At 48.8% G+C, this 26917-nt stretch overlaps 1 protein-coding gene across 1 annotated transcript in view; it reads right to left on the reverse strand.

Annotated features, from left to right (window-relative positions):
- pnpla7a (patatin-like phospholipase domain containing 7a) overlaps positions 1 to 26567 on the reverse strand; it is a 40921-nt gene extending 14354 nt beyond the window's left edge. Inside the window, exons 1-23 of the mRNA XM_061262667.1 lie at positions 26438 to 26567; positions 24870 to 24913; positions 23835 to 23897; positions 23050 to 23137; positions 22088 to 22170; positions 21429 to 21520; positions 20349 to 20489; positions 17810 to 17969; positions 16212 to 16292; positions 15745 to 15873; positions 15285 to 15365; positions 12751 to 12883; positions 12156 to 12227; positions 11843 to 11931; positions 10337 to 10492; positions 10009 to 10086; positions 8570 to 8775; positions 5881 to 6012; positions 5358 to 5481; positions 2510 to 2623; positions 1852 to 1918; positions 1466 to 1615; positions 154 to 217 (exon numbers count right to left, since the gene is read on the reverse strand). Coding sequence (XP_061118651.1) covers positions 154 to 217; positions 1466 to 1615; positions 1852 to 1918; positions 2510 to 2623; positions 5358 to 5481; positions 5881 to 6012; positions 8570 to 8775; positions 10009 to 10086; positions 10337 to 10492; positions 11843 to 11931; positions 12156 to 12227; positions 12751 to 12883; positions 15285 to 15365; positions 15745 to 15873; positions 16212 to 16292; positions 17810 to 17969; positions 20349 to 20489; positions 21429 to 21520; positions 22088 to 22170; positions 23050 to 23137; positions 23835 to 23897; positions 24870 to 24911 — 2345 coding nt within the window. The 5' untranslated portion in view covers positions 24912 to 24913; positions 26438 to 26567. The remainder of the gene's footprint in view (positions 1 to 153; positions 218 to 1465; positions 1616 to 1851; positions 1919 to 2509; positions 2624 to 5357; positions 5482 to 5880; positions 6013 to 8569; positions 8776 to 10008; positions 10087 to 10336; positions 10493 to 11842; positions 11932 to 12155; positions 12228 to 12750; positions 12884 to 15284; positions 15366 to 15744; positions 15874 to 16211; positions 16293 to 17809; positions 17970 to 20348; positions 20490 to 21428; positions 21521 to 22087; positions 22171 to 23049; positions 23138 to 23834; positions 23898 to 24869; positions 24914 to 26437) is intronic.
- Positions 26568 to 26917: the final 350 nt, after the last annotated feature.

Genomic DNA, 26917 nt, shown 5'->3' on the forward strand with positions numbered 1-26917 from the left:
TCATGAGTCGATCAATAAACTTGGGTAGATTGCGCTAATTATTGGGCTAAACAAATGAGAACAGATGTGGTTATGAAACGTGTTAGGGGCTCCATGCAAGAGAAAACCAGAAATATCATATACCATGCTGCATTAATTACAGCATCCATTCACCTGTCGAGTGCTGCAGCTCCCAGGCGCTGTTTGATGATGTCACTGGTGAGGAGGAGGGTGGGGCCTGAGGAGCACAGAGCTGATGTCACAGATTCTACAGACACACCGGATAGTCAGCTCTGTGTGCATAGCATAGACAGTTCTGCCTCCCTGCCACTGAAGCTGAAGCATTATGAATCATGAATATTAATCACTGCAATCATCAACACTGGCCCTTAAAGGTACAATAGGTAATTTCTGACTTCTAACATTCAAGAGAGGATTTGCAGCAACAAACCACAACACCATTTATCTCTGTGAACGCGCTGATGTTGAAACGCCATTGGCTGTGGCAATTAGAACCAATTTCCTACCAATGAGTTTGAATTATTGTACAGCTATACAATGTTTTGGTACAGAGTGTCGGTCTGTCAAATGTATATCTTGAAACCCGAATTTAAGGACTATAAACACAGGCAGGGGGTGAGTCAATATGTCAGTGAGTGAGCCTTTTTCAACGATAGGAAGGGATTTACAATGGTCTTGTAACAATGTTTTAACACAAAAGTCTTACCCACTGTACCATTAAAATGAATGTGGCACTGGAACCTGCCGGAGCTAAGAATCAGGACAATAGGAATGCAGGAGCTGACCATCCTCACAGTCAGCCACTGAGCCTCAGCTGATGTGCAACGGCTGATTGAGAAGAGATCTCAGGGTAATTACTGCATTTATGCAGAGACAAAGAGTCTGCTGACAGAACTTTGTTCGGAAACGTTTCGCATTTATAGAGACAGTGCGATTTGTTACTATGGAAACCGGCTTCTCCTCAAACCTGTCCGTTTTGCTCGCTAGCAATGTAAACAAAAACATCTTATTCATGGGACAGTGAGAGGGGGCGGGGCTGGGACAGTGAGAGGGGGCGGGGCTGGGACAGTGAGAGGGGGCGGGGCTGGGACAGTGAGCGGGGCTGGGACAGTGAGCGGGGGCAGGGCTGGGACAGTGAGAGGGGGAGGGGCTGGGACATTACATTACATTATTGGCATTTGGGACAGTGAGAGGGGCGGGGACAGTGAGAGGGGGCGGGGCTGGGACAGTGAGAGGGGGAGGGGCGGGGACAGTGAGAGGGGGAGGGGCGGGGACAGTGAGAGGGGGCGGGGCTGGGACAGTGAGAGGGGGAGGGGCTGGGACAGTGAGAGGGGGCGGGGCTGGGACAGTGAGAGGGGGCGGGGCTGGGACAGTGAGAGGGGGCGGGGCTGGGACAGTGAGAGGGGGCGGGGCTGGGACAGTGAGAGGGGGCGGGGCTGGGACAGTGAGTGGCGGGCCCACACACCGATGGCGCTCAGCGCGTGCTGCAGCTCCAGGGTGAAGGCGGTCAGGGGCACGTCCTCAGACACCGGCAGGATGGTCACTGTGGACAGGTTGGAGGCGGGGTCTCCCGTGTCCCACTTACTACTGGGAGTGTGCAGGGCCAGACTGCGGGCTGAGAGAGAGAGAGAGAGAGAGAGAGGGAGAGGGAGAGGGAGAGGGAGAGGGAGAGGGAGAGGGAGAGAGGGGGAGAGAAAGGGAGAGAGAAAGGGAGAGAGAAAGGGAGAGAGAGAGTTTCACATAGGGGCTGAGATAGAGAGAGCACACACACACACAAATACTCTCTCTCTCTCTCTCACTCTCACACTCTCACACTCTCACACTCTCACACTCTCACACTCTCACACTCACCTGTGAGGGGACCATTAACCTGCTGCAGGATCTTCTCCCCCAACAGGTGTATGAGTCTGGTCACCACCTGAGGAACACAGAGAGGAGAGCTCAGGAGACTGTCACCTGTGTGTTTCTGTGTGTGTGTCTGTGTGTGTGTGTACGTGAGAGAGTGTGTGTGTGTGTGTGTGTGTGTGAGAGAGAGATAGAGAGAGAGTGTGTGTCTGTGTGTGTGTGTGTGTGTGTGCCCCTTGGCTGGGTGTGTGGTCAGTCAGTCTGGCCCTCAGGGGTTACAGAGTGGAGTGCCCCCTGGCTGGGTGTGTGGTCAGTCAGTCTGGCCCTCAGGGGTCACAGTGTGGAGTGCCCCCTGGCTGGGTGTGTGGTCAGTCGGGTGGTCTGACCCTCAGGGGTCACAGTGTGGAGTGCCCCCTGGCTGGGTGTGTGGTCAGTCAGTCTGACCCTCAGGGGTCACAGTGTGGAGTGCTGGCTGGGTGTGTGGTCAGTCAGTCTGACCCTCAGGGGTCACAGTGTGGAGTGCTGGCTGGGTGTGTGGTCAGTCAGTCTGACCCTCAGGGGTCACAGTGTGGAGTGCTGGCTGGGTGTGTGGTCAGTCAGTCTGACCCTCAGGGGTCACAGTGTGGAGTGCTGGCTGGGTGTGTGGTCAGTCGGGTGGTATGACCTGCGGGTATCTCCTCTTGATGGAGCTCAGCGCCCCCTCTGGGAGCTTGGCCAGCTCTGAGTCCCTCACTGCGTGCACTGTGGTCGCTCTGTTCTGGTGTGTCAGAGCCTCCACCTGCACAGGGACGGACAGACAGACAGAGAGAGAGACAGAGAGACAGAGAGACAGAGAGACAGAGAGAGAGAGAGAGACAGAGAGACAGACAGACAGACAGACAGACAGAGAGACAGAGAGACAGAGAGACAGAGAGACAGAGAGACAGAGAGACAGAGACAGAGAGACAGAAAGACAGAAAGACAGACAGAGAGACAGAGAGACAATCAGACAGAGAGACAGAGAGACACAGAGAGAGAGACAGAGAGACAGAGACAGACAGACAGACACACAGAGAGACAGAGAGGCAATCAGACAGAGAGACAGAGAGACAGACAGATAGAGAGATAGACAGAGAGACAGACAGTCAGTCAGACAGTAATGATATACAGTAATAAATCAAAACTCCTAGCAGAGGCACCTAGATTTTCTGCCAAGATTTACTTAGAAGTACTTTGTTGAACTCATGCCCCTGGACCACTGGCAGCAAAACATCTCCAAAACATCAATGACCCACCGCCATATTTGACAGGAGGTATGAGGTGCTTCTCCTTGTCGATGGTGTGTATGGTCAAAACATTTAATTTTGGTCTGACCACAGCACTCTCTTCCAGTCATAATTCCAATGAGGTTTGGCAAACTCTAGATGCTTGGTTTTGTTTATTGTGCGTAGTAAGGGCTGTCTTTGCGACACCCTTCCAAAGAGTTTGTTGTTATGGAGGTGCCATTTTATATTTCTTTTAGACACAACCAATCTCTGCAATTCTTAAACTGCAATCCTATAGTTCCTTTCGACTGAGATTAACTAAATTAACGTAAAATTGTATTACCAATTTCACTTAAATAATAAATAATAATTACTAAATAAAATAAATTGAAACATGAGAGTAAATGTATTGAACCAAAAGTATATAATTTTCCCATATATTTGAACATAATACATAACTAATTATCCATGTTGATTAGTATACACAGCCTTTTTTCTCCATTGTTATTAAGGGTGGCAATAATTCTGGAGCCCACTGAATATTTTGTATTTAAATAGTTTGATAACAAAATACAAAGAAAGGTTTATAAAAACGCTGGACGTGTCATTTTACTCTGTAGGCTGTATCATATCATGGCCCAGACCGTCAGAAGCCAGACCTGCTACAGCGCCGCAGATGCAGTATGTAGCGATGAGACAAAGGTGTTCAGGCTAAAAATACGCTGGGGACAATGAGAGCGTGTTGCCCTTTCCACACCCCCCTACACGTCTGCCGTATTGGCAGGATCATTACCTCCACGGAGAGGCGTGAGAGACCTTTGGGTTCTGAATTAAGGGCTACGTTCGACCATCCTTCAAAAGGCGGTGTTGATGGTGACGTAAAGCGATGGCTAAATCTGTATGTGCCAACAACGCGGCTTAATGAGAGCGCTCGATCTCCGTCTGCACCGGCTACAGTGACTCTGAGGAGTCGGTAACCATGGCATCCACATGGCCAGGTATTCTTAGCAGTTTGGTCGTCATCAGGGAGACACGGAGGCGTCAGCCAATCAGGAGCCTGACCGTGCAAATAAACAGGCCGAGAGCCCCTCGGGGGAGAACTGCCTAATAACTCACACACACACACACACACATGCACACACACACACGCACATGCACACAGACACACACGTGCACATGCACACAAACACACAAACACTCACACGTGCACATGCACACAAACACACACACACACATACACACACACACGCACGCACACAGACACACACACACACACACTCACACGTGCACACAGACACACACATGTGCACATGCACATGCATACAGACACACACAGACACACGTGCACATGCACACAGACACACACAGATGCACTCTTCAGGCCTGTCTATTCCATCCACACACTGTCCAAGTGACACTCCACACCACACGTTCTTACTTTTCACTGCATATCAACAGACAAGGAGATCCAAAATACGCGAAGGAAATCATTAAACAAACGAATACATGAAATAAAGAGTATGACCAATGAAGTGAGAGCGAGCGAATAAGGTCCGAAACACTCTGGCCATTTCCCTGAATTACAGTGCAGGAAAGACCTTGTGTAGAGATGCCATCTTTCTTTAACATCATCTACCGTTTGCTTTGTTCCGGCTAATGAATTCATTTTGTGACGTCGCTCCAAATTTCTCTAATCTCTGTTGGTGGCGCGCTGTGCTCCTATGTTGTATAAAAGGCCATCGCGTTTTACCTCCATTTCACGATGTGCAAATGAACGTTTAAATTCCTTTTCCCGTGGCTGCCGTGGTACTAGTGCCCGGTCAGTCCGCGTCTGTTCATTCGCGCTTGGCAATCTGGATATGGCAGCCTGGTAATATGGTGCTATTTAATATGGGTTTTTTTTATGGGTGTCTCCTACTGCGAAATTGCAAATGATTGCATAATTACGACCAGTCTCAGTAAACGAGTTGATCATTTGTCAGGATTTGCGAGCACAACAGAGCTGCGAATGTTTTCAATGTGGGCAATATGTCCAACCACAGCACATACGGATGGTGGCCTTTGACACCCTAACCCAGCGGTCCTCACCCCTGGTCCTGGAGAGCCGCAGGCTTAATTACACAGTTAACTCACCTCACCTGGTTTCTTGGGTCTGAACTGGTTGCAGATATTCTGGTGAAAACAAAAACCAGCCACACCCAGCAGCTCTGCAGGACCAGGAGTGAGGATGGCTGCCCTGACCCCTGACCCCTGAACCCCGACCCTCACCACGCCGATGAGGTCGCCACGGCCGTACTCCCCGGTCAGCTCCTTCTTGCCGTCCTCCTTCAGGATGACCGAGCGCAGCCGACCGCTCAGCACGATGAAGGTGCTGTCAGACTTATCCCCCTGTCTGAGACACACACACATACAGTCATATACACTCACACACACACACACACACACACACACACACAGTCATATACACTCACACACACTCACACACACACACACACAGTCATATACACGATGAAGGTGCTGTCAGACTTATCCCCCTGTCTGAGACACACACACATACAGTCATATACACTCACACTCACACAGTCATACACTCACACTCACACTCACACAGTCATACACTCACACTCACACAGTCATACACTCACACTCACACTCGAGAGAGGGATGAATGAGAAAGAGATGGAGAGGTGCAGAGGGAGGAATGGGAGAGGGAGAGGGATGAATGAGAAAGAGAGGTGCAGAGGGAGGGATGGGAGAGGGAGAGAGGGATGAATCAGACAGGTAGTGGTACCTGTAGACAGCACGGCCGGCCTCCACAGCCATCCAGTCGAGGGCGAAGTCGATCTGCCTGACGAACGGAGACATCCTGCGCACCACTGTGTGGGCCACGTTCAACACCACACTGGGCTCTGCACGCATGATCCTGTACACACACACACACACAGTTATACACACACACACACAGTTATATACACACACACACACACACACACACACAGTTATACACACACACACACACACACACAGTTATACACACACACACACACACACACACACAGTTATACACACACATACACACACAGTTATACACAGACCCACACACACACACAGTTATACATACACACACACACACAGACAGTTATATACACAGTTATACACGCACACACACATATTAACACACACACACACACACACACACAGTTATACACACACAAACACACAGTTATACACACACAAAACACAGTTATACACACACAAACACACAGTTATACACACACAAAACACAGTTATATACAAACAAAACACAGTTATAAATGCACACACACATATTCACACACACAGTTATATACACACACACGCACATATTTACACACAAACACACAGTTTAATACAAACACATTATTATATTTACACATACACATACACACAGTTATACACACACAGTTATACATAAACGGGTGAAACCTCAGGGTATTGCGGGTAACTTTGTCCGTTAATGTCAAAATGTCTCTCAACCTAGATTTCTACCCCTCTAGATGTCTAGATTCAGCCTTTGCTCACTGGGATAGTTTGTTAAATTGACTCTGCGGTAGCATTTGTCATAAGCAAGTTGTCAATAAAATCCTGCAATGGTTCAACGCTTCAGTTTCATAGCTAATGTGCAAATATCTTTGAGTTAAAATGCCAAGTTGCTTTTGAAAGGTTATTGAATTAAATAGCCAACTGGGTTGCCAACTCTCACGCTTCTGGGAACGAAAAACAGGTTCTCGCGCTCTCACACTACCCAAACACATCTCGCGGCAAATAAAAAGACCAAACTAAATCCAAGCTGCTCCCTCGTTAAAAAAATGATCTAGATCATGAATCAGCTCACAGCACTTACATTTTTTCAGGGTGGCGAGCTGGGACTTAAAGCTGGATATGGCCATCAGGACTGGAGGCTGTATTTTCCTACAACCAAAAGCAACATTGGTCTTGTTCCAATGATCCATAAGATCTGGTCGCCTTATGGTTCCCTCACTACGAGCACCAGGCGGTCGAGCTGCACGTTAACGCCTGTTTTCCATTCTGGTTCCTCAGTGGTGGAATGACTTGCCAGCAGCAGAATCCCTCCCCCTATTTCGATGCAAACTAAAAACACACCTTTACAAACTATACCTTAGTCCTCCCTCCTGAACCCCCCCCCCCCAAAAAAAAAGGGCACTTACGATGACTGTATTTTTGTTTATAACAGCCCTTCATGTGTATCTTACTAGTTATGGATGTGATGCTTTAACTTGTGGAAGAACCTACGCACTTGTAAGTCGCTTTGGATTAAAAGCATCTGCCAAATGACTAAAATCACGCCTGGCATGGAATTGATAGGCCTCAGAAGTTGTGTTGTCAATCCCTTCAGGTTCATTCACCTTTTCGAGGCTTCCGGATCGAAAGAATAGACGTGGTGCATCCCAATACTCAAAAAATTAATTCTCCTTTCCTCCACCCGCCCCCAGTGGAGTGGAGTACTTGGATACATCTATTGTATTGAGATGTACTCATGGTCTATGAGAGAAATGAATGGCATTTTTCTAATGGCTTTAAAATAAATTGACATTTGGATGTTTGTTTCTCTACCGTCATTGTCAGAATGGGGGGGCCCGTTTTTAGGCCCTGGAATGCACTAAATACTTTTAAAGTGGTATAATAAATGCAAAAGCTCCCCGTACCCCAAATCCTGCCCCCCAGGGCCCTGGCACCACACTGTTAGAACATTCTGGAAAGAACCCTGCACCTGAAGATACAGACACACAGATAGACACGTGCACACCACTGTGCAAGCCAGGTTTACACTCATACACACCCTTATTATCCGCCACACACAAACACAATGGACACACAGATAAACAACTACATAAACTGACATAAACATACACCCATCAACATGCATAGATACATATAAACAGCCACACATACACACCACACCCACACTAACGTCCAATCTGATGCTAGACCGCGGAACCCCTCCGCACAGACACAGACACAGACACAGTTAGGGGTAGGGGCAGGGGCAGGGTCAGGGGCAGGGGTAGGGATGGGGGCAGGGGCAGGGGCAGGGGTAGGGGCAGGGGTAGGGATAGGGGCAGGGGTAGAGGTAGGGGTAGGGGCAGGGGCAGGAGCAGGGGCAGGGGTAGGGGTAGGGGCAGGGGTAGGGGTAGGGGCAGGGGCAGGGGCAGGGTCAGGGGCAGGGGTAGGGATGGGGGCAGGGGCAGGGGCAGGGGTAGGGGCAGGGGTAGGGATGGGGGCAGGGGCAGGGGCAGGGGTAGGGGCAGGGGTAGGGATAGGGGCAGGGGTAGGGGCAGGGGCAGGGGTAGAGGTAGGGGTAGGGGCAGGGGCAGGAGCAGGGGCAGGGGTAGGGGCAGGGGTAGGGGTAGGGGCAGGGGCAGGGGTAGAGGAAGGGGTAGGGGCAGGGGCAGGGGCAGGGGCAGGGGGGCAGAGCGTACTCATAGAAGTGCGTTTTGGAGATGGCCAGGAAGGTGCAGTCCCTCTGGGCGCGCACGCTGAAGATGAGGGGCTCCCCGGTCAGGACGGCCAGCTGGCCCACCAGCTCCCCGGGGTGGGTGACGAACAGACACGTGTCCTTCTCACAGTCGATCATACGCTGGTACACGTGCAGCAGCCCCGAGATGACGAACTGCACGCTCACGTCCTGACATATGTACAGACATACAACCCCAAACACACACACATATACATGAGTATACATATACCACATACAGATACATACACAACAGACACATACAGTATGCACAGACACATACACCACACATACATACATATGCCATATATGCACAGTTACATATACCCATGCATTCACAGACCAGAGAAACACACGCATTTGTATGCACCCACGGGCGCACAATGTGTGTACACACACACACACACACACACACACACACACACACACAAACACACACACACAAAAGCACACACGGAGGGGTGGGGGAATGAGAAATAAGTCATTAGTCTGCCTCATTAGAAACGTAAAACAGAAATAACCCAGACTGCAAATGTGATGAGGGTTTCGCAGAACACGCCGAGATAAGAAGGGAGGCCTTTGTTCGCGTCGCTGCGTTAGTTTTGGGCAGTCTAGGGCAGCAGCCGTGACCTCTACACAGAGGCCATCAGCGCCTCACTAAAAGCCCGGCCACGTTACATCCTCGGAGCGAGAGGCCGGTTCCCACAGGAGTCTCCCGGAAGCACAGTATCACCACTCAAGGGCTTTATGATGTTAATTAGATTTCTGGAGGAGACAAGAGAAATGAATTGCCGTGGAGCATGATAACAGGGGCCAAATGGAGAGAGCGCTCGTCGTGAGAGTGCTAATTCAAGCCCTTAGCAACCAGTGGAGCCGCTCCACCATCGTGAAGACATTTCAGGCTTCGCTGAAATCATGTGTCTTTCTGCTAATTAAAACAATATCTGCATGTGCTTCACTGGTGGGCACCTTTAGCCAGTGCACTGTAGCTATGAATGGATATCGCATTTAGTAGAAATGGTAGTAAAAATTACTAATGAAAAGCGTTTACTGAAAACGCGAACATTACACAACATGCATATACTTTCTTTCAAAGCACGAATGTACATCAAAATAAAATATGATTTCTTTGTACCGCTTTATCCAATATAGAGTCATTATTAACAGTTATTTAAATAAGTAGAGGCAATAATAATTATAAGAATCATATTGTTCCAGTCCAGTAGGCAAACATCACAGAGGAAAAAGTTTATGTTTGAAATAAATAAAAGATATAACAGAGACAGTCCACGAAATGAATGTTTACAGGAAAAGCCAACTAGCCAACTAGTGTAGCCCTGAGGTAAAGCTATTTGGGTCTGGGTCATGTGACTTGTTGGTGCTAATGAGGAAAAGGAGACTTACCTGGTCACCCTGCCGGGCAACTACCGAGCCTGCCTTCACCTGGTGTAGAGTGACACGTCCCTCTAAGAGACTGGGGTCCTGACACGTACGTACGCACGCGCGCGCACACACACACACACACACACACACACAGAGGGCCCGATCAATGTACAATTACAGCAATCACTTTTATGACTGCAATGCCAGCTTGCATATATGAATTGCTCTACTGGAAATAATACATTCTATCGACTCATTGTATTGGTTCCAATGCATATATTGTGTACAATATATGTATTAGGGAAGCCATCTACACCAGGACACAAATAGTTTACACACACACACACACCTGCAGTGGTATGAGTCCCAGAAGATCCTCCTTGGCCGCCTGGAAGATGGCGTTGATCTTACTGGGAGGGACTTGGTCAGAGCGCCCTCCGCTGTCCGTGTAGCGAAACACAGCCGAGGGAGTCTGCTGCATGGTCACCGTCTTCTTCAGGATCGACTGGGGGAGGCAGAGAGGGACTAAAACACACTCTTCTTCAGGATCGACTGGGGGAGGCAGAGAGGGACTAAAACACACTCTTCTTCAGGATCGACTGGGGGAGGCAGAGAGAGACTAAAACACACTCCTCTTCAGGATCGACTGGGGGAGGCAGAGAGAGACTAAAACACACTCTTCTTCAGGATCGACTGGGGGAGGCAGAGAGAGACTAAAACACACTCCTCTTCAGGATCGACTGGGGGAGGCAGAGAGAGACTAAAACACACTCTTCTTCAGGATCGACTGGGGGAGGCAGAGAGAGACTAAAACACACTCTTCTTCAGGATCGACTGGGGGAGGCAGAGAGGGACTAAAACACACTCTTCTTCAGGATCGACTGGGGGAGGCAGAGAGGGACTAAAACACACTCTTCTTCAGGATCGACTGGGAGAGGCAGAGAGAGACTAAAACACACTCTTCTTCAGGATCAACTGGGAGAGGCAGAGAGAGACTAAAACACTCTTCTTCAGGATCGACTGGGGGAGGCAGAGAGAGACTAAAACACACTCTTCTTCAGGATCGACTGGGAGAGGCAGAGAGAGACTAAAACACACTCCTCTTCAGGATCGACTGGGAGAGGCAGAGAGAGACTAAAACACACTCTTCTTCAGCATCAAAAAGTCAAACAAGTTCTATGCCAACTAAGTACCATCTTCAATGCAAGAGCTGTCAGGGATCATAACCTCTGGTATGTCACAATTAGTAAAGTAAGAGTTGGCAAAATCAACTGAAATGGATCCCTTCTGCTATCCAAATGTGCTGAACATAGTCATAACTAACACTCTGTTACACCAGAGGAACAAATCCATGATCTCTTCGCTGCATCCCAAATCCAAGCGTTGACATCTCATCGATTACGTGATTGTCAGGGAAGTAAACATAAGAGGAAAGACCCGCGCTGATGACTGCCTATCATCTCATTCACTCTACAAGTCCTGACAGGCCCTGTCAACCACCATCAAGCCACACTGCTGCCGATGCTCTAGAGAATGTGGATGACTTCTCTTATCTTGGCAGTCCTCTCTCTGCCAGAGCCAACCTAGACCCGACCTAGATCCATCACAGAATGTGCTGTGCCAGTGTGGCCTCGGCTAGGCTGAGGAAAAAGGGTGTGTGAGGATCAGGACATCGAGACCAAAACTAACCTCCTGGTCTCCTAAGCTGTAGTTCTTCCCACACCACTCTATGGGCCATACACATGGACTCTTGTTACCTCGTAACGACAGCTCTTGCTTTTCAAAAAGGAGTTGTATGCATCAATAAAAGGGGCCCGCAGTGAGCAGGTATGTCTCAGAGTACGGAGTGTGGTACCTTGTGGACCGTGGCAGGACTGGAGGGAGGTTCATCGATGGTGACCCTGGCCCTCTCGTAGGCCATGTTCAGGTCGTTTCCCGTCACCCCTGCTGAGCACAGACAGACTTCAGCACTGGGACCAGAACCATGACAAAACTCTCAGGACACAATCTCATCCCGGTCCTAGACTGACTCGGACATCCACATCCTGAGACTTGCCTAGCAATAAGCACAGAGGGGTTCAATGGAGAGTAATTCAGCGAGTGAGTCGGTGAGTCCGGTGAGTGACTCTGTTACAGTAAGTGCGCCCCCGCGTGGTGGAGAGTTGTACCTGCGCTGTCTGCAGGCGCTGGGATGGAACGGGACTTCTTGGAGGCCTCCGACTGCCCGCCTTTCCCTCCATCTGAAAACCCGGACAACACGGTCACCTCCCCCTCTCACATCCAGCTTTCACTTCCAGAGCAAATCCTGCCATGTTTAGTGTGTATGGGTTACCTGCATGTGCATGTGCGTGCGAACGTGTGCATGTGTGTGTGCACATAGGCACACATACGTACACTTTGTTCTGATAAAAACTATAGGAACAAACCATTAACTGTGGCAAACTCACACTCTGTATTTCATAGCATCACGTTTTGAGTCCAAACCTGATGCCAAGAAGTTTTTGGAGAGCTTATGTTTATTCTAGTGCGTATCTGTGTGTGTGTGTGTGTGTGTGTGTGTGTGTGGATGTGGGGGTATGTATGTGTGTGTGTGTGTGTGTATGTGGATGTGGGGGTATGTGTGTGTGTGTGTGTGCTTCAGTAGGTGTGTGTGTGTGTGTGTGCTTCAGAAGGTGTGTGTGTGTGTGCTTCAGTAGGTGTGTGTGTGTGTGCTTCAGTAGGTGTGTGTGTGTGTGTGTGTGTGTGTGTGTGCGTGTGCGTTACCTGTATCTGCAGTGTTTTCCGAGGCAGCCTCATCCTCTACGGGGGTGTGTGTGTGCTGCCGTCTTCCTGCCCTGCCCCCGCTGGTGTCCCCGATCACACTGGCCACTGACGTCAGGGGGACAGCCTGCCTCTCCTGAGTAACACACACACACAGACACACACACAGACACACACACACAGACACACACAGAAACAGAAACACACACACACATACACAGACACACAGACACACACACACACAGAAACAGAAACAGAAACACACACACACACATACACAGACACAGACACACACACACACACACAGAAACAGAAACAGAAACACACACACACGCGCACACACACACACATACATACAGAAACAGAAACAGACACAGAAACACACACACACACACACACACACACAGAAACAGAAACAGAAATACACACACAGACACACACACACACATACACACACACATACAAAGACACAGACACACACAGACACACACACACACACAGAAACACACATATACATACACACATACACACACATCTGGTGGTTACAGCCAGCCCCTGACCTGGTCTCACCCCGAATGGCCCACCCTCACCCCCGTCCTGCCCCGCCCCCCCAGAACAGTCACAGTCAAATCAAAAAACGTCCTCACTGGTTCCCTCTGCATCTCCAAATGCATCTCAGCTTCAGAGAGATGGACTGAGGGTAATTTAACAGGCCTGCTGAACGAAAACGCAAAGCAGCTTCACTCCACAGGAACCTCGATAAACCCGCTTCCAGTGAACACACAGTACACGGCACCCCGTTTCCGTGAGCGACCGCAGAATGAGGTTGCACACGCCTCGCATTGAATGGCGTTATCCAGGGACATCAGTGACTCACTGCCACAAAGCAATCACAGTGCCAGGCGTTTTTTATTTTACATAAATCTGGCATCTTCAATCCCACCCAAAATTGGAATGCTCCTATACTGCCTGCTGACTGCTCGGGATAGAAACACAGCCAGCCAGCTCCGTCTCTACATAACCGCAGCTCGAGAGCTACCTGGAGCCAGGGCCACCCTGACGGCCAGCAATGAGCAATGCTGGCAACTGACTGCACCCCGCCCATATCCCTGAGCGATACAAAGCCAGTTATTAGCGTCTCCTGTGAGGACTGCCAGCATCAGACAGCACTGGCATGGCTCAGAGCCAAGAGCGATCGAAGAGTGGCGCCCGCCCGTGTACACACACACCAGCCACGTTTGATTGGTTCACAAGAGTCACACGGGAGCCCGCTCACTATGACGTCTGTGAACCCCACACTCCCATTAAATGACACTACTTTAGTGGCATTTGGCAGACGCTCTTATCCAGAGTGGCGTTCAACAAAGTGCAAATCAGAACCAGTGCACTGAAAGACCATAGAGGAAAGTATGGTTCTGACTGGAAATGACCACTGCGATAAGAACTTGGGCCTCGTAGATCTGATGACAGTAAACAAACAAAAGCAATTAAATCGTTTCAGCAAACATAACGCAAGCAATAATAAAACAAGTGTAGTACACAGACGTGCGATAGCTATAATAAACAGCTAGTAAGGAGCAGCCTAAAAAGGTGGGTCTTCAGTCTGCACTTGAAGGTGGTCAGAGACCTCCACAGGAAGGCCCTCCCCACCTCTCTCTAAAGCCAGGCTGGATTGAGGTGGATAGGAGCCGCGATCTGAGAATGCGATCTCCATCTCCACGGACGGGGCCATGACGGGCACGTTAGCGTGTCTGGGAGTTTTATGAGTTGGGCTCTTTTGGGCTCTTTTGAGTGCAGCCCGTATGAAGCATAATAAGGCACACACACAGCTCACTACAGGACAGGGGCTACAATGCACTGCTAAATGTAAATAGCAGTATCTACTGCGCATCTCCGTCTCTCTCTGTACCTCTCTCACTCTCTACCTCTCCTCGTCTCTCTCTCCCTCTCTCTCTACCTCTCTCTCTCTCTACACAATCTTTCCTTTCTACCATCCTCACTCCCTCTCCCCCTTTCCACAACTCCCTCACTCTAGCTCCCTTCTTCCCTCGGCGCCTCTCTCTATCTCTCCCTCTCTCCTCCACCCTTTCCCCTGTCCCCACCAGTAACTGCGCCTGCACACCCAATGGCTTTCCAATATCCCTGTACCCCCCTCAACCACACAGCAGTAACCTCTATGGGTCTCTATGTGGGTAACAACACAACGCCAGCCGGGGAGAGGCCGTATTCTGACAGAGCTGTACACGGAGGCAACTCATAACACGAACATGCCCGCGGGCTCTCCGCAGACCGTGGAGCTCAGTAGACCGCAACGTGAACAAGCGGTCGGGCTCCAGCGGGGCCGGGGAGTTCACAGGTGAGCCGTGAGGCTGTGAAACGGAGACTCTCCCCGGGCCCAAGAGCTCGGCCAACCGTGAGTGAACATGACCTCAGCCCCGTTTACCGGACTGAAGCTCAGCGGACCGTAAGGCGAACACGGGGCTGAAGAGGCCAGCGGTTGACCGAGGAGCTGACCGTAGGGCGAACGTGACTCTCACCGGGTTGAAGAGCTCAGTGGTCAGTCCCAGGTAGTGGTGCAGGGCCAGGAACGTCACTCTCTGAAGACGAACCATGATGATCTTCCCAGAAAGAGACAGAGAGACAAAGTGAGCCAGAGCCAGTCTCTGTGTGTGAGTGTGAGTGTGTGTGTGCGTGTGCGTGAACACCTGAGAACCCTTCTAAAACCCTTACACAGCTGCTGGATAAATTCCTAAGGGATATATGCACAGTGCAGTCCGTAGTATTTGGACAGCGACACATTTCTTGTTGTTTTTGATCCGTACTCCAGCACACAAACAGTTGAAATAAAACAATCACTATGTGGTTAAGGAGCAGACTTCCAGCTTTAACATGTGGGTTTTTACATCCATACCGAGGAACCATGTAGGAATGACACAGGTATACACGGTCCCCCCATAGTCAGGGGACTGCTCGTGTGACAGCAGTCGGCAGCGGTACCTGGATGACCCGGACCAGCGTCTCCGGGTATTTCTGAAACACGGACTGGAAGGCGGAGGCTGGCAGGCGCAGGATGGTGGATCTGGAGGCCGCTCGAGCGGACACGGTCTTATAGGGAGCGGGGTACCCCTGGGGTACAGAGAGAGAGAGAGAGAGGGAGAGAGAGGAGGAGGGGGAGGGAGAGAGAGTATCACTCATACAGGGACTGAGCTGCTCGCACCGTCTCTTCACAGCGCCATCACATACAGGGGAGAGAGAGAGAGAGGGAGAGAGGGAGAGAGAGAGAGAGAGGGAGAGAGGGAGAGGGAGAGAGGGAGAGAGAGATGGAGAGGGAGATGGAGAGGGAGAGAGAGGGAGAGGGAGGGAGAGACAGATAACAGGTAACAGATGGACAGACAGACAGAGGACCAAGCCCAACATGCACAAGCAGAGTTAGGATAGAGGGACAGACGGAAAGACGGACTCACAGTGATGATGTCCAGAATGCTGAGCAGACTGTGTACACTGTCTCCTGGAAGCACGTCCTTCACCACTGGAACCGTTCCATCCTGGAAAGGCCAAAGAAACCGGGAGAAATCCCAATAAACTTGTGCTGAACTCTTCCATTCAGTCAATGCAGTGCACAACAGTTCAGGCCAGTTCAGGCCAGTTCAGGTCAGTTCAGGTCAGTTCAGGTCAGTTCAGGTCAGTTCAGGTCAGTTCAGGTCAGTTCAGGTTGATACGCAATGCAATTCAACCATTGCTGTGTATATTTTTCAAAGCATGTTTACCTACAGTGAAAAAATAATTCAGGTGTCTTCTGACAACGTCTGTCCTAGACAAAAACATCATGTTTCCCTGATTTATAAATTAATGTAAAAGACCATTAACAATGACAGAAAGAGAGGAACAGAGAAAGAGGGAAGGGGGAGAGAGAGAAAGAAAGAGAAAGGCAAACATTTCAAAATAAGAAAAATCTTTTGCAAAATAAACGTAATGGAACGTAATGTAATGAAGATGAAGGACACAGGATATTGGATGACCCCTGACCTCTCAGGGTGAACCAAATTAGCATACAGAAATAAGCACATTAAAATTTAAGCAGAGGTTAAACGGAACTGGAAAGCAATTGCCAAGTTCACGTCACCTAACACAGACTATTGCAAAAGGCATCATTTTAAATTAACCTTCCGTGGCACTGACGGCGTATATCCCGCTATCGATAGCTGAACCAGTCCCATGGCTCCAATTTCACAGTTGTACTCAATAAGGGAGACGGACCATTAACATGGTGGCAGCAGGCTGTTTGGGAGCGCACATTAATGTGGGCAGACAGTAAAATCCCAGATGAAGAAAAAACGCTTGGCTTGACATTTGGACTGATTTGTGTGGACTGACAGGTGTACCCCTGCACTAATCCGCCTCATCCACGGTGCCTGGCTGCAGTGATCTAATCCTTAACACGACCTGGGATAAACCGCAACCACTTTATTTACTCCCTGGTTCAGGGATCATCAAATCACGGTCCTCGAGGCTCGAGAAATGCTGGTTTTCTAAACTCCCTTAAGTTGGGAATCGGGTGCGAAGACAGTCTGGCCAATCAGTAGACCTAATGGTTCAGTTAATTTACCTGGGAGAAAAAAAAAAACACACGAGTTGGACTTGAGTTGGATTTGAGTATCCCTTCTCTTATTCATCTGCCGTCATTTCGGTGTTTATTATTAGCTGTGAGGAGGTTTATACCTGCCCACGCTCAGAAGTGTAGGAGCAAACAAGGGTTCTATAATTCCTGTTGTTCGCATGTAATTGCCAAATGACTGTGAGACACAGTCAGTAGCGTCCGCTGGAGACGTTCCCTCACTGGGTGTTTGCGCCGCTGTGTGGTACTGCCCACGACCGTCAACTGCACACGGATGACTCCGCGTTCATCACAGACAGCACTGCTGACGTCATCGCTAATATCTAGCTTGACTTTTTTCCATGATGGGTAAAGCAGAGTTACAGGAGAAAGGGCCTTAAAGGAGAACGCCCCGGCGGGCGTTGTGACGACAGGCTGGACCTCTGACCCTTGACCCTTGACCCTTACGCTCTCGTTGATGCAGAGCTCCAGGCGGCCGTCCTGCACCACGTAGATGCTGTCGTCCCTGTCGCCTGGGCGGAACAGCCCCTCCCCTTCCTGCAGCTCCATCAGCACCATGTGCCGGCACAGCTCCAGGAACAGAGGCTTCTCAAAGTGTCCCAAAACCCTGCGGGGCGGAGACTCACAGGGGTTAGGGCACAAGAGTACAGCAGGGTGGACACACACAGGTCAGAGCACAAGAGTACAGCAGGGTGGACACACACAGGGGTTAGGGCACAAGACTACAGTAGGGTGAACACACACAGGTCAGAGCACAAGACTACAGTAGGGTGAACACACACAAGTCAGAGCACAAGAGTACAACAGGGTGGACACACACAGGTTAGAGCACAAGAGTACAGCAGGGTGGACACACACAGGTCAGAGCACAAGACTACAGTAGGGTGGACACACACAGGTCAGAGCACAAGAGTACAGCAGGGTGGACACACACAGGTCAGAGCACAAGAGTACAGCAGGGTGGACACACACAGGTCAGAGCACAAGAGTACAGCAGGGTGGACACACACAGGTTAGAGCACAAGAGTACAGCAGGGTGGACACACACAGGGGTTAGGGCACAAGAGTACAGCAGGGTGGACACACACAGGTTAGAGCACAAGACTACAGCAGGGTGGACACACACAGGGGTTAGGGCACAAGACTACAAAGGCGTTTGCCTCAGCTGCATGACACTACGCGCTAACTCAGCTGTACGACACTACGCGCTAACTCAGCTGTACGACACTACGCGCTAACTCAGCTGTACGACACTACGCGCTAACTCAGCTGTACGACACTACGCGCTAACTCAGCTGTACGACACTACGCGCTAACTCAGCTGTACGACACTACGCGCTAACTCAGCTGTACGACACTACGCGCTAACTCAGCTGTACGACACTAGGCGCTAACTCAGCTGTACGACACTACGCGCTAACTCAGCTGTACGACACTAGGTGCTAACTCAGCTGTACGACACTACGGGCTAACTCAGCTGTACGACACTACGCGCTAACTCAGCTGTACGACACTAGGCGCTAACTCAGCTGTACGACACTACGGGCTAACTCAGCTGTACGACACTATGCGCTAACTCAGCTGTACGACACTACGCGCTAACTCAGCTGTACGACACAATGCGCTAACTCAGCTGTACGACACTACGCGCTAACTCAGCTGTACGACACTAGGCGCTAACTCAGCTGTACGACACTACGGGCTAACTCAGCTGTACGACACTATGTGCTAACTCAGCTGTACGACACTACGGGCTAACTCAGCTGTACGACACTAGGGGCTAACTCAGCTGTACGACACTATGCGCTAACTCAGCTGTACGACACTACGCGCTAACTCAGCTGTACGACACTAGGCGCTAACTCAGCTGTACGACACTACGCGCTAACTCAGCTGTACGACACTAGGCGCTAACTCAGCTGTACGACACTACGGGCTAACTCAGCTGTACGACACTATGCACTAACTCAGCTGTACGACACTAGGTGCTAACTCAGCTGTACGACACTATGCGCTAACTCAGCTGTACGACACTACGCGCTAACTCAGCTGTACGACACAATGCGCTAACTCAGCTGTACGACACTACGCGCTAACTCAGCTGTACGACACTACGCGCTAACTCAGCTGTACGACACTACGCGCTAACTCAGCTGTACGACACTAGGCGCTAACTCAGCTGTACGACACTAGGTGCTAACTCAGCTGTACGACACTACGTGCTAACTCAGCTGTACGACACTAGGCGCTAACTCAGCTGTACGACACTACGCGCTAACTCAGCTGTACGACACTACGCGCTAACTCAGCTGTACGACACTATGCGCTAACTCAGCTGTACGACACTAGGTGCTAACTCAGCTGTACGACACTATGCGCTAACTCAGCTGTACGACACTAGGTGCTAACTCAGCTGTACGACACTATGCGCTAACTCAGCTGTACGACACTATGCGCTAACTCAGCTGTACGACACTATGCGCTAACTCAGCTGTACGACACTACGCGCTAACTCAGCTGTACGACACTAGGTGCTAACTCAGCTGTACGACACTACGGGCTAACTCAGCTGTACGACACTATGCGCTAACTCAGCTGTACGACACTAGGTGCTAACTCAGCTGTACGACACTATGCGCTAACTCAGCTGTACGACACTATGCGCTAACTCAGCTGTACGACACTACGCGCTAACTCAGCTGTACGACACTAGGTGCTAACTCAGCTGTACGACACTACGGGCTAACTCAGCTGTACGACACTATGCGCTAACTCAGCTGTACGACACTACGGGCTAACTCAGCTGTACGACACTATGCGCTAACTCAGCTGTACGACACTACGGGCTAACTCAGCTGTACGACACTATGCGCTAACTCAGCTGTACGACACTACGGGCTAACTCAGCTGTACAACACTACGGGCTAACTCAGCTGTACGACACTACGGGCTAACGTGCTAACGTGAGGCGACCGCTGGCGCTCACCTGACGTTCTTAAGCATGTAGAGCACCTCGGAGGGCAGGTGGGAGTTCTGCACGTCGAACTCGGTCAAGTCGGCCTCCAGCAAAGAAGGCGGAGGCTCTTTGGGCTGCAGGGTGGGGGGCTCCCGGCGAATGCGCAGGATCCTGCCAAAATAAAGCGAAACGCGAGCCGACATTAGGTAAGAGCGCTCGTCTGGCAGTCGGAGGGTCGCCGATTCTAACTGCCATCCTAGGTGTGTCGAAAGTGTCCCTGAGCAAGACGCCTAACCCCCCGACTGCTCCCGATCAGCTGGTTGGTGCCTTGCATGGCAGCCTATCGCCTGTGAGCGTGTGCGTGAACGGGGAAGGAGAGGCATTCATTGTTAAAGGCACAATAGGTCAAACTTTTGTGTTAAAACATTGTAACAAGACCATTGTAAATCCCTTCCTATCATTGGAAAAATGCTCACTGACATGTTGACTCACCCTCTGCCTGTGTTTATAGTCCTTAAATTCGGGTTTCAAAATATGCAGTTGACGGGCCGGTACTCTGTACCAAAACACTGTATAGCTGTAATAATTCAAGCCCATTGGTTGAAAATTAGTTCTAACTGCCACAGCCAACGGCGTTTCAACAACAGCATGTTCACAGAGAAGGGGGATGGATAAACAGTGTTGTGGTTTGAGTGTGTTTGTTGCTGCATTCCTCTCTTGACCGTTATAAATCCTAAATGACCTATTGTACCTTTAAGCGCTTTGGATAAAAGCTCTATATAAACAGTCTATTTGTCTCCTGTCTATACAGTACCACATCACTGACTTCTTATACTTCTTGCGCCAAACACGGTTTCTGAGAGCACCCACGGTACATTATACTATCCTGAAAGGCCTCAATTAGTGGTTTTAATTTGTTCACCCGCAATTTCAGTGTAATTGAATTGTGCAGGAAAACCACAGCCGGGGCAACAATGTAATGTCATTTTCAAGAACCTTCATGTGCTTCACTGTGCTTTTCTTTAGTTTTTTTGCTGTTTTTTTCCCCTGAACCAGTGGGGCGTCCCTGCATCTCCATCAGGCACATGGAGGTGGGGTCAGCTGCCTTACCTGCGGGCGATACTCAGGACCTTGGGTCTCTTACGTGTGCGCTGCTGCCTGGACAGAGAGCTGGAGGAAGGAGGAGACGACAGGGTCTGGACCTGAGAGAGAGAGAGAGAGAGAGAGAGGGGGGGGAGGGGGAGGGAGAGAGAGAGAGAGAGAGAGAGAGAGAGAGAGAGAGAGAGAGGGGAGAGAGAGGGAGAGAGAGAGGGGGGAGAGAGAGGGAGAGAGAGAGGGAGAGAGAGAGGGGGAGCGAGAGAGAGAGAGAGAGAGAGAGAGGGGGAGGGAGAGAGAGAGAGGGGGAGGGAGAGAGAGAGGGGGGAGAGGGAGAGCGAGAGAGAGGGAGAGGAAGAGAGAGAGGGAGAGGGAGAGAGAGGAAGAGAAAGAGGGAGAGGGAGAGAGAGACAGAGACAGAGACAGAGAGAGACAGATAGAGACAGAGAGAGAGAAATATGTGGTGATTTCTTCTCAGGGATAGTGCACGTATCCCTGGTTATGGGTATGCACTTTGCACTTTGTTGTACGTCGCTCTGGATAAGAGTGTCTGTCAAATGCCATGAATGTAATGTAATGTAAAGTGATCTACAGTTCAGTCAGTGGCACTTCATAGCCAAGCCCACACTGCCCCCTGCTGGACATGGCATGCAAACAGCAGCGGCAGGGCTCACCTTCCTCATGATCTTCCTGCCGTAGAAGAGCACTTTGTCTCTTTTCCGAAAGCGATAGCGAGGAACGCCCCCCTGCTGGCCCTCTGGAATACAGACAGACAGACAGACAGACAGACAGACAGACAGACAGACAGACAGACAGACAGACACGCACAGGCGCACACACACGCCCACACACACACAGACACACACACAATAAAATTAGCCCACGGTCTTCCCACTGAGATACGCTTCTCGCATCACCGTCATTAGGTTTCGCTCCTATTGCTCAAACACACATAAGCAGCATGAGATTATCAGCCATCTTATGACACTTATGAGACCAACTATGAGTCATGAGTGGAGCGAAGATATGAAGCAGATACACCCATCACAGCTGGTCTTCTATGATATAATCCTGGAACAAGGCTACCTCAGGACAGATAAATCCCACTCCACTGTCGCTTGTGAAGAGTTAAAGAGCTGTACTGTACTGGCTTGCACTCTAACGAGCGCAGAAATCACATTAACTGAGCTAATCAACCTGTGGGCACGAAGACCAGAGCTTCATTTTATCCTCTGTGTGTGTATTCTGTGGATATGAGAAAATAACATCACCACAGGATAAAACAACATGGTGTGGATCAGTCAGATAATGAAATACTTCACTGCTAGTCATTACAAAATATGTGTGAAGGATTCGGCCTGGTCTGTTTCAAGGTCAAGGGTCAGGAATGTTTACCCAGTATGCAGCCTTTGGGGGTTGTGTGTGAAACAGACACACAGACATGGGGGGAGTGTGTGAAATAGACATACAGTCCTTCAGGGAGTGTGTGAAATAGACATACAGTCCTCGAGGGAGTGTGTGAAATAGACATACAGTCCTTGGGGAAGTGCGTTTGAAAGACAGACACACAGTGTGTGAGACAGACAAACAGACGTAGGGGGAGTGTTGGGGGAGTGTGTGAGAGGGAGATACTAACGGGACAGTTTGTATCGCCTGTAGAGGAACAAGACTACAATGCCGATCAGAGAGATGGCCACCACTGCTCCGATTAGCACGCCGGTAAGCTGGAAAACATGGCACAGGAATTAACAGCATTCCTAATGTAGACACATAAGTACACAGGCACGCGCGCACACACACACACACACAGAGAGTTAACATGACACCCCTACACAGATATGTAAACCACGCAAAACAGAATAAGAAGCAGCAAATTTTACAAGCAGACCTTTTCAATTCAATGTCAAATACTGTAAAACCAATTAAAATACTTGAAAGAGCATTTTCCAGAGGTCATAGATGAAAGAAAAAAAGTAACTTTAAAGTCACTTTAAAGGAGGGTTAAAAACCAGTACATGGACATATGTGATGGCAATATTGATATATATTAATTGGCCCCTTCATTAGATAAACATAATTGTTATTAAGACACCTAATGTGTGCCAACAAATCATTCCCTACCACCAGCCTACACTGTTGACACAAGGCAGGACGGACTCATGGATTCATGTTTGTGTGGCCTTTCGCTTAGCTTGAACAAGTCTGTCCGCTGTCCTCTGACATCTGTCTTTAACAAAGTGTTTTAGCCTTTGGATGGTTTCTGTATCGCACCGTTCTCTGTATTGTCTAGAGACAGCAGGGAGTGATAAAACCAGGAGGACAGCGGAGGGAGTTTCTGGTTTCTGAGACACACGCCCTGCCCCTTTTAAAGATTGGTCAAACAACACCTAAATCTTGCAGTGCAGTGCGTGAACAGACTACCATTGTGGTCTGCATCCTCTCCTCCAAAAACTGCTGCACCCGGGCCCGGATATCGATTCTGGCCTGAAACACACACACATACACACACACACGCACACACGCACACACTGTGAACATGCACTGGGAAAGAGGGTAAGCAAACAGCAAAATGATGCAAGCAGATGCTCTGCCAAGGTAACCAAACCCTCATTGGAATGCTTTGTTTTCACTTTAAAACCGTGAAGATAACAGTTGATACAACTTTTCCAGTTTTAAAATCCTGAAAAGACAGCTGCCACCACACTTACTGTAAATAATATCAATAACAATAATAATAACAATAATAATAATAATAATCATTATTATTTCAATACAGTATGGCAGCTGTTGCTGATTCTCTATTAATAATAGCAACAATAATTATTATGTGATACATTGAATTTATTATGCACCTTTCATTCAAGATATAATCTCAAGGCGCTACAGCAAAGAGAACAAGATCTAAAATGTACACAAATAATAATCAAAAAATGAGGAGCAGAGCTGAAAATGAGGGCGTGAGAGGCAACAGAAAGATAAAAAGAGGAAGCAGGCAGAGGGGATAAAGGGAAGCAGGGACAATGCAGCTCACTAAGCAGACAGTCTGTGAGAGAAACACAACTGACACAATTCATTTGCAGCAAATTGTTTGGTTGCTTTTTTTGCCCTCTGGTGGTAAATAATTCTTACTGCCACTTTATTAGAGGACATGAGAGAGAGAGAGAGAGAGAGAGAGAGAGAGAGAGAGAGAGAGAGAGAGAGAGAGAGAGAGAGAGAGAGAGATGGAGAGAGAGGGAGAGAGGGAGGGAGATGGAGAGGGAGAGAGGGAGAGAGGGAGAGAGGGAGGGAGATGGACAGGGAGAGAGGGAGGGAGAGAGATACAGATAACAGGTAACAGATGGACAGACAGACAGAGGACCAAGCCCAACATGCACGAGCAGAGAGAGAGAGAGGTAATAAGGAGGAGGGTCTCCAGTGGGATACTTTGGGCAGGGGACAGAGAAGGCACCGTCCTACCGGGTTTGCGATACATCCTTCACTCTCTGTCCCTTCAAACATCCCTACAGAGAGGCCAACACAGGGGGGAGAAAGGGACATGGTTTAAAGCGCCACAAAATCCAAATGTCTCACCAGCGCACCTGTTCTGCCACCATACTATCAGAAACATTGCTATACAGGAGCCTACGCCACTACTTCACAGATTTTATGCGATTCTTGAATGCTTTGTTCTTATTTTTCAGACATTATCCCATGTACAGATAGCTAATACCTACAGCAATACAGACCATACACGAAATATAACAAAGTAACCATCAACAACACAGATTGAGGGCAAATTGCAGAACTACGACATACTAGAAAGCACTCCTTAAAATACGCCATCCATCATATATGTGTTAATTTGTAAGAAATGATGTAGCTACTGTAAGAGTGAGGTGTGTGTGTGTGTGTGTGTGTGTGTGTGTGTGTGTACAGTTCACTCTGTACAACCAACTAGCTAACGTCCTTTGTCCCTGCACTGCTCTGAATACGTTTCTTACAATGATCTCAATCAAGCTAGGATTTGAAACAGCTGTTTGACCAGCTACCAGCTCAGACAAGCTACCAGCACAAGCTGGATGACCAGCTAATACCCAGTTAGACCATCTTTATGACCAGATTTTTAATCTGTTAGCTAACATTGAAATCCAGCCAGGATGCAATAGGAATAGCCTACACCCGTAATCTGTGCATTAATGTGTCATGATTCCAGGCTTCAGAGTATCTAAACAACATATTACCCAGCGTTAGATATATCTTAGAGAAAATCGTATGCAACGTCTGGGAAAAACTAACGGTTAAGACGTTTATCCAGACCGTCAGCTAGTTAAATCAGTTAACGTACAGCATAGCTAGCTATTAATTTTAAACATTCCAAAGACTTGACATGGCTAGTGATAGCACTGTGTTATTCCAATGGTCTACTGCTCTACCGTCAGCTAAACACATGCAGTTCAATAGTAAATCACAAGTTAGTTAGTCATTTACTTGTTATTTTAACTTTAAAAGGCATAAATTGGTCTTTTCAGTTGACCCGGCAGGTAAGCTAGCTAATGTGTATTTGCTGGGAAGTTTAACTCAGCCTAGCAAACAAGGAGGGAGAACAATAAATACGTTTCTACAAACTAAAACTCTAAAACTATCATGTAGTACCACAGTTATAAAAGTTTAAAATTGTAATCGGCAACATGATGAAAGCTCTTCATGCTGCAAGGCAACATCACCAATCACCGACAATAACAATATTCTCAGTTTACATTTAGAGGAAAACAGTTTTACATGCAGGTTAAGGATTGCAATGGGGACGTGCATGGATACATTTACTGCACATACTTTCGGAATGAATGAATTTCGGATTATATGCATTATCAGCATTTTCCCCTTCTCGCTTAGCTAGGTAGATTTATCCTACGAGAATGTGTCACACGACTCAAACAGCAAAACAGCACCAGCAACATACACTCCAATAATCCGCTACTCGCAGTGTATTACGAACGACAGGCCAGCATAGCATGAGCTGCTATAATATATCGCACTGTACTTACTCCAGCTAAGAAACTTAGATGTCCTCTTTTTTCGTTCTTTTATAACGTGACAACAAAAACTTTGGTATACTTTCTTCTGTTTCAAGATTGCTCGTAACTTGACTAGCTTGACGTTCTCTGAGAAGCGCCTGTCAATATCTGCAATTCCGATTGGTTAGTTTTACGTAAACTCGGCCTATCCGAGTACTGTTTGTTAAAAAGTGCATGTGCTGAAGTGCTTTTTTTTACAGTAGCTAGCTACTCTAGCTGTTGAAATGTTAGCTGTTGATGTACTAGCCAGCAAATGTGACACATTGGGAGATGTTGCTAACCTGCCAAAATTGTGGTACTTACGTTTTCTAAATTTTTAATGATCGCAGATTAGGAAAATATCTCGCTATACATTTTGGTTGGGAGTCCTCTTCCTATGATGGCTAGCTTCTCTTGAATACTTGAATGAAAGCCAGATGTATAAATAAGAGCAAAATATGTGCATCAACC

This window comes from Conger conger, chromosome 12 (genome assembly GCF_963514075.1).
Source record: "Conger conger chromosome 12, fConCon1.1, whole genome shotgun sequence".
Lineage (NCBI taxonomy): Eukaryota > Metazoa > Chordata > Actinopteri > Anguilliformes > Congridae > Conger > Conger conger.